The sequence below is a fragment of the Amblyomma maculatum genome, chromosome 6 (genome assembly GCF_055883805.1).
Source record: "Amblyomma maculatum isolate TAMU_Amacu chromosome 6, ASM5588380v1, whole genome shotgun sequence".
NCBI classification, from domain to species: Eukaryota; Metazoa; Arthropoda; class Arachnida; order Ixodida; family Ixodidae; genus Amblyomma; species Amblyomma maculatum.
This window is the reverse complement of record NC_139349.1, coordinates 174,922,300-174,930,217: the sequence shown is the minus strand read 5'-3', so window position 1 is coordinate 174,930,217 and position 7,918 is coordinate 174,922,300. Positions and strand designations below refer to the sequence as shown.

At 40.6% G+C, this 7,918-nt stretch overlaps 1 protein-coding gene across 1 annotated transcript; it reads left to right on the top strand.

The window, feature by feature from the left end:
- Positions 1 to 581: 581 nt before the first annotated feature.
- On the top strand, positions 582 to 2,124 carry LOC146187445 (uncharacterized). Its single transcript, XM_084605774.1, has one exon. It carries the CDS (start codon positions 602 to 604, stop codon positions 2,117 to 2,119), a length of 1,518 nt encoding a protein of 505 aa, XP_084461900.1. The 5' UTR covers positions 582 to 601; the 3' UTR covers positions 2,120 to 2,124.
- The last annotated feature ends 5,794 nt before the right edge of the window (positions 2,125 to 7,918 follow it).

The following is a 7,918-nucleotide window of genomic DNA, read 5'->3' as shown; positions in this document are numbered from 1 at the left end:
TAATGCCCTTAAACAATGTAAACAATGTAGTAATACAATAGCTTTCATTTAGAGTATTGTAATTGGTTTGTTATATTTGGTCCGAAATGGTTTACGTATTGTGTAATAGTTCATCTAGAAGGGTTACAAATTTCGGCAATGATGTGCTGTTAGTGATGTGTGGATCCAAACCGTTCCATTCGGTAGTTGCACGTTCAAAATATGAATATCTAAAACACTCGGTTCGAAAAGAATATCCTTTGAGAGTTTGTGGGTGTTTATGGCGGGGAGGTCTGCCTTCATCTAAGGATATAGACAACGAGCTATCTATGTTTAGTGCATTGTGTAATAACTAGTGGAGTAAATTTTGTCGTGCAAGCTTGGCGCGGTTTTGTAAATTAAGAATAGAGGCTTTTTCAAGCAATTGGGATGGCGAATCCGTGATCCTATATTTGTTAAATATAAATCTAACTGCCTTTCGCTGTACTCCTTCGATTTTGTTAATAAGCTGCTTTGTATAAAGGAACCAAATTGTGTTACCGTATTCGAGAACTGGTCGTATATGTATTATATACATATACGACCATATACGAAAGGGCACGGCAGCTGGGCTTGCGCACAGATGGATAATCCGCTTGTCTTCCTCGTGCAGATCATCGCCAGCCTGCTGGTGATACCATCGGGATGCCAACAACCACGTCAGCATTTCCAGCCCGAACATGTGCAAGTGCTACGGAACGACAATTTTGCAACGCCCCCGGTCCTACGATCCACGGACGAATTTTGGCACCTACCATCGCCAACGACTAGCGGCAGCGACTGTGTGGCCTTCAAGCCATGCGGAGCGGCGCTGCAAGCTTCTTGGACTATAAAAGACTTGACCGAAGGATTTCGAACCAAAGGGCACGGCAGCTGGGCTTGCGCACAGATGGATAATCCGCTTGTCTTCCTCGTGCAGATCATCGCCAGCCTGCTGGTGATACCATCGGGATGCCAACAACCACGTCAGCATTTCCAGCCCGAACATGTGCAAGTGCTACGGAACGACAATTTTGCAACGCCCCCGGTCCTACGATCCACGGACGAATTTTGGCACCTACCATCGCCAACGACTAGCGGCAGCGACTGTGTGGCCTTCAAGCCATGCGGAGCGGCGCTGCAAGCTTCTTGGACTATAAAAGACTTGACCGAAGGATTTCGAACCAAAGGGCACGGCAGCTGGGCTTGCGCACAGATGGATAATCCGCTTGTCTTCCTCGTGCAGGTAAGAAAGCGCTTTGGGAAATGTTTTCGATCTAGCGAGCGTTGCCTTGTTGTGCTGCCGTGCCCTGCGGTACTTCTTGACACAGTGTGCGATGTGGTGCATGTGATGAAATTGTTACTGCTTGCGGGTGACGTTGAGAGTAATCCTGGGCCTGACATGGCAGAACTTTCGCAACAGTTACAGAATATAGCAGATGACATAAAGACAATAAAAGAAGAAAGGTTAACATCAATAGACAACAAACTAGAACGCCTTACTCTCCTTGAAGACAAACTTTCGTCATGTACCGATCATATTGCCAATCTTCAACAGGTCGTATTATCTCTGGAATTAAAGCTAGACGATCTTGAGAATCGCTCCAGAAGATCAAATCTTATTATTTATGGCATCCCTGAAAAGGAAGAAGAAAATAGCGAATCCCTGGAGCGAACTGTAAATGAAGAAGTTTTGAAAGAATCCCTAAAACTGGAAGAAGTTGCAATAGAACGCATTCACAGACTAGGTAGACCAACGGAAAACAAAACAAGGCCTGTAATACTAAAGGTTCTAGATTTCAGGGAAAAAACGAACATTTTGCGCAACTGTCACAAATTAAAGGGCACCGAGTTTACCATAAGTGAAGATTTTTCGCTTCGTGTCCGCGAAATCAGAAAAAAGCTATGGAAATACGGGAAACCAAGAAAAGATCGCGGCGAGAAAGTGTCGCTGGTTTACGACAAACTAAAAATAAACGGTGAACTTTATTTTTGGGACAACGAAAATTGTGAAGTGTTACCAGTTGCAGCTCCTCCAGTTACACCTTCACTAACCGAGACAAAAAACCAAAACACAGGTACACGGACTCTACGCTCGCGCCGTCCACAGCGTCCCAAATAACCTTCGTGAACATTAATTCGCGTAGTATTATCAATAAGGTCGGTCCCCTAGAATCCTTATTATTAGGTTTAAAGCCAGAATTCATGGCGATAACTGAAACATGGCTAGCAAAAGAAATTAAAGACTTTGAAGTAATTCCCCCAAATTATTCCATATCACGCAAAGACAGGCCGACGCGAGGCGGAGGCGTGGCATTATTGATAAGAAAAGATATAAGTTTCCTTACGTTACCTGAAGTTGAAGGGGTAGAAGCTATCTTTTGCAAACTCTGCTTTTCTGATTCTACCATCGTTGTGGGTTGCGTCTATCTTAGTCCTTGTTCTGATCCTATCATACTCCAATCATTGTATACGTATATGCAACATCATGTTAAGGGGGCGAGACTAATACTTTTAGGTGATTTCAATCTTCCTGATATTAACTGGAACACCCTGCACCATATTTCACCTTGCGCCGATGTTGTTTTTGATATAATGCTTTCTTTTAACCTTTCGCAATCGTAACAGAACCCACACGTGTACAAGGAACCAGCTCCAACATTCTAGATTTAGTTTTCCTGAGTAGTCATTTCCCCTGTCAAGAAACCAATGTGGAAATTTTAAATGGCCTGTCTGATCACAAACTAGTAATGTGTTCTGTCCCGCATCACTATAATGCACCTTGTTTGCAATCAACAATAACGTATCCCGACTACAACTGAGCTGACGACACTACCATACTTGATACTTTATCGCACGAACTAACATCATTTCAACATCTCTCGGATGACATACACACTGATATAGAAACATTGTGGCAGAGATTTAAAAACGTTGTGTCATATTGCATCACTAATTATGTGCCTACCAAGACTAAAAGAATACGCAAACGTAATCCATGGATAACTCGAGCCGTAATTCATGCCAAACGAAAAGTTCGACGACTGAAAAAAGTGCAAAAACGCCATCCATCACCGAGAACAATTGAAAAATTAACCTTGGCTATCACTGATTTGAAATCCAAAATAAAAACAGCTAAAACATTTTACTTTACTAATACGTTGACTCGCTTCTTAAAAGATGCTCCCCAAAAGTTCTGGCGCCACCTGAGCCCTAAATCAAGAAATGAAAACCAAGCTTCTCCAGACGAAAACCGAAATATTGCAGCCGCGCTGAATAACTACTTTACTTCTATCTTCACTACAGACAACGGAAATACGCCTCGTACTAATTTTTGCTCCGGAAATTCCCTAGAACCCCTTACCGTAACAGAAACAGGTGTCTTAAACCTTTTACTAAACTTGGACACAAAAAAAGGATCAGGGCCTGATGGAATCTCTAACATCTTCGTGCGTAGATATGCCGAATGGGTAGCAAAATTTTTAGTGGTACTCTTTAACAAGTCGTTGTCAGCGCACACCCTCCCTAAAGAATGGAAAATAGCTAAAGTGACACCTATACATAAAACAGGAAGCAAATCAGATCCCTCAAATTTCAGACCAATTTCACTAACCAGCACAGTATGCAAACTACTAGAACACATTATCTTAAAACACATAACAACCTACTTAGAAGAAAATCAAATTTTAACACCTCTTCAGCACGGTTTTCGGAAAGGAGTTTCTACAGTCACACAACTAATCGAACTTACACATGACATATCCTTCGCCATTGATCAGCAGAAACAAATCGACCTAATTTTCTTAGACTTTTCTAAAGCTTTCGACCGTGTATCACACTCTAAACTTATTATGAAACTAACTGCAACCTTTGGAGCTGGCCCCATAGTAGATTGGATTGTTGACTACCTGACTGACCGTACTCAATTCGTCGAAATTAACAACGCGAGGTCCGAAACAGCCAATGTAACATCCGGTGTACCACAAGGCAGTGTTCTGGCCCCAGTATTATTTTTAATTTTTATAAATGACTTACCTACTAGTGTTTCTCACAATATTAAACTTTTCGCCGATGACTGTGTACTTACACACACACAAAAAAAGGATCAGGGCCTGATGGAATCTCTAACATCTTCTTGCGTAGATATGCCGAATGGGTAGCAAAATTTTTAGTGGTACTCTTTAACAAGTCGTTGTCAGCGCACACCCTCCCTAAAGAATGGAAAATAGCTAAAGTGACACCTATACATAAAACAGGAAGCAAATCAGATCCCTCAAATTTCAGACCAATTTCACTAACCAGCACAGTATGCAAACTACTAGAACACATTATCTTAAAACACATAACAACCTACTTAGAAGAAAATCAAATTTTAACACCTCTTCAGCACGGTTTTCGGAAGGGAGTTTCTACAGTCACACAACTAATCGAACTTACACATGACATATCCTTCGCCATTGATCAGCAGAAACAAATCGACCTAATTTTCTTAGACTTTTCTAAAGCTTTCGACCGTGTATCACACTCTAAAATTATTATGAAACTAACTGCAACCTTTGGAGCTGGCCCCATAGTAGATTGGATTGTTGACTACCTGACTGACCGTACTCAATTCGTCGAAATTAACAACGCGAGGTCCGAAACAGCCAATGTAACATCCGGTGTACCACAAGGCAGTGTTCTGGCCCCAGTATTATTTTTAATTTTTATAAATGACTTACCTACTAGTGTTTCTCATAATATTAAACTTTTCGCCGATGACTGTGTACTTTACCAGTTTTTCAGTACACATTAAACAACATTCCCCTTGCCTCGGTTTCCGAATATAAATATTTAGGCATAACACTGACCTCTGATTTCAGATTGGATTCTCATGTTAACATTGTCACATCAACCGCCTTAAAACAGCTATTTTTCATTAACAGACGCCTTAAAAAAGCTCCATCGGAAACAAAGCTACTCGCCTATAAGACATTTGTCAGGCCAGTTCTAGAATATGCCAATGTTGTCTGGTTCCCTTTCACTAACAAGCTTACTAAACAGATAGAAGCAGTACAGAGGAAGGCGGTCAGATGTATATATAACAAACACAGGTTGACAGACTCACCAACAGAACTACTCAAACAGGCAGGACTACTCACCCTTCAAAACAGAGCAAAACTAGCGCGCCTTAAAACCATGTACCAGCTAATACACAATCACTTAAAAATCGACACTTCCAGATACATATCAAAATCACAAACAAGACAAACACGTAATAATCACGCTCACACTCTAAACGAGTTTTCATTCCGTACTAACACTTTCAAATATTCATACTTCCCTCGTGCTATACGCGAATGGAACACCTTACACACATCCATTGTTAATAATTCATCATTAAATGCTTTTAGTACACGTGTGAAACATAAGCTACTTACATCTGACTAATTACTGTGTTCTTATGTCATTACGAATTTTTCTCCTTCCGTTTGTGTTTCACTTGTATTATTTGTCCGCGAAAATCTTGTCATACGCTTCTCAGTCTGTCTTATTGCTATAGTATAATTTGTTATGCATAATTTTGGTATCATATTCTTTCATGTACTCGATTAATTGCCATTACTATATTTTGTACCTCTGTATTTTTATGCCCTTCCTGTTACGATCCCTGATGGGATTAACAGTATCGAATAAATAAATAAATAAATATGCTAATAGTTTAGTTTCTGGTAGTTTCACGAAGTCGTCTTCTCAACAAGAAAGACCGTTCCAAAGCAGAAACTACAATGCTGTTAATATGTGCTTCCCCCCTTAGGTCATGTTAGAGGATTAAACCTAAGTACTTATGTTAATTAACTCTTGTCAGTGGTATGTTATTTATGCTGTTCGTGAAGTCGGGCATTTGTTTTTTACGTGTTACAGTTAGGAAGGCGGTTTTTTTTAATGTTGAGTTCCATTTGGTAATCCTTGCACCATGTTATCACGTCTTGAAGGAAGTTGTTTAAGTCATCGTTGTCCTTCGAAGAGTTAATTTCATTATAAATAAAGCAGTCATCGACAAAATGTTTGATTTTTACTCCTATGTTAGTGGGTAGATCATTGATAAAGATGAGGAATAAAATCGGTGCAAAGACGCATCCTCGGGGTACTCCCGATGTAACCGATGCAGTGGATGAAATTTCATGGTTAACTGTAACATACTAAGATCGGTTAATTAAATAGTCCTCTATCCAGTTGACAATGGAGCCATTGCCTAAAGTTGTTCTAAGTTTGCTAACTAGTTTTTTTATGAGTTACTTTATCAAAAGCTTTAGAAAAGTGTAATGCAATTTAGTCAATTTGTTTTTGATTATCAATGTTTTGGGACAAATCATGTGTTAATTCTAGTAATTGAGTGATGGTGGAAAGTCTTCTGAGTATGATAGCAACTGCTAAAACCCGTTTGAAAGGAGACGCTCCATCCATCCATCCGAACACGCATTCGATTGGAATTGAACACGCAGCTATAAAAAGAAATTTAACCATGAAGATGACACATGTGCAGTATGTGGTGAATCCACCGGAATAAGTAACCATCTTGTACTCGAGTGTGATGATGTCCATCCGGAAGTCGGAGCAGGCGCAGTAACTCTTTCTGAGGCCATGGGGTTTAGAGATGCCAGTGGCCCGGTCAATGAACCTGCGGTAGAAGCTAGCAAAAAACGATTGGGAGATTTTTGGCTTCATCAAACCGAATTATGGTATATTTGGCTGATATAAAAGAATAATTAAGATATAGGTGAAAAAACGAGTATGGTAGCAACTGCTACCACCCGTTTGAAAGGAGACGCTCCTATATTCCATCCATCCATCCGAACACGCATTCTATTGGATTGGAACACGCCGCTATTGGAAAACGCCGATTGGAAATGGATGACGCGGTGTTTCGTGCGCACGTGGTTTTCTCACGAGCATTATTCTTCACATGCGTTAGTTGGTTTCCAGCTCCCCAACTAGGCGAAAATTATGATCCCACACGAAATGCGGATTGCGGCGTCTTCTAAAGCTGGTCCATCTCCAATAATGTGTTGTCGCCACAAGCAGGCAAGCATGCGATGTAGCCTTTGCAGTTCCATGCTTTCAGAATATCTCGCAAGACAGTCGGGTACAAAACAAGTGGATATTTATTATTTTACTCTGATGAACAAGCCGCGAACGCAGTAGTGCGTGGGATTTCAGGACTGCATGCAGTGCTTTCCAGTGTGTTCGGCATCTTAAACAAGCTTCCTTAGGCGGCATTTTCGCTTGCGAATCAATCTTTGTTTATAAACCTGAGTCATTCGAATAGCTGTATAATAGTGCAGCAAATCTGCGATAATATCTTGTTTATGGTTCCTACAAGGGAAGGAGAATGTATGGTTTTTGAGCATAGTCTCTACTCTTCGCTCATATATGCTCTCCTGTGTATGGAATTTCGCTGAAAATCTTTTTCAGCCACCTGCAGCAAAGAAACAATGCTCGACTTTGGGTACACAAGCCAAGCTCTTGTCTTACATTGTGCAATTGTACTTTCAGGCTGAGCATGAGCCTCAGTTTCCTCAACAACGCTCTGTCGGCATACTGAGCGCGTTGAACACTTCAGAATGTTTCTGCACATAAAGCCAGCCGGATAATAAACAATGCAATCAGCGGCCTCTGGCTCTGTACATACCTCTCCAAAATGCCTCATCGCACTCACCTTCAGCTGCAAATAAGCCTTCAATAATGGGTCATGGGTTATTTAATGCAGAAATTCCTTATGCCATTGATGTTCTGTTAACTGTGTGAATTTTCTTATAATTCTTATTCTAAATATGCCTTGTAAATATTCAATGTATAATTATGTCATTGCAAAAGTGTGAACCTTCATCCATTTTTTTTTTTTTTTTTTTGCGTATGAGTTCTCTGTGCAATGAAAACG

What these genes read in the sequence shown, in the direction of transcription:
- LOC146187445 (XM_084605774.1), top strand. Translation starts at nt 602, where the DNA reads ATGGATAATCCGCTTGTCTTCCTCGTGCAGATCATCGCCAGCCTGCTG.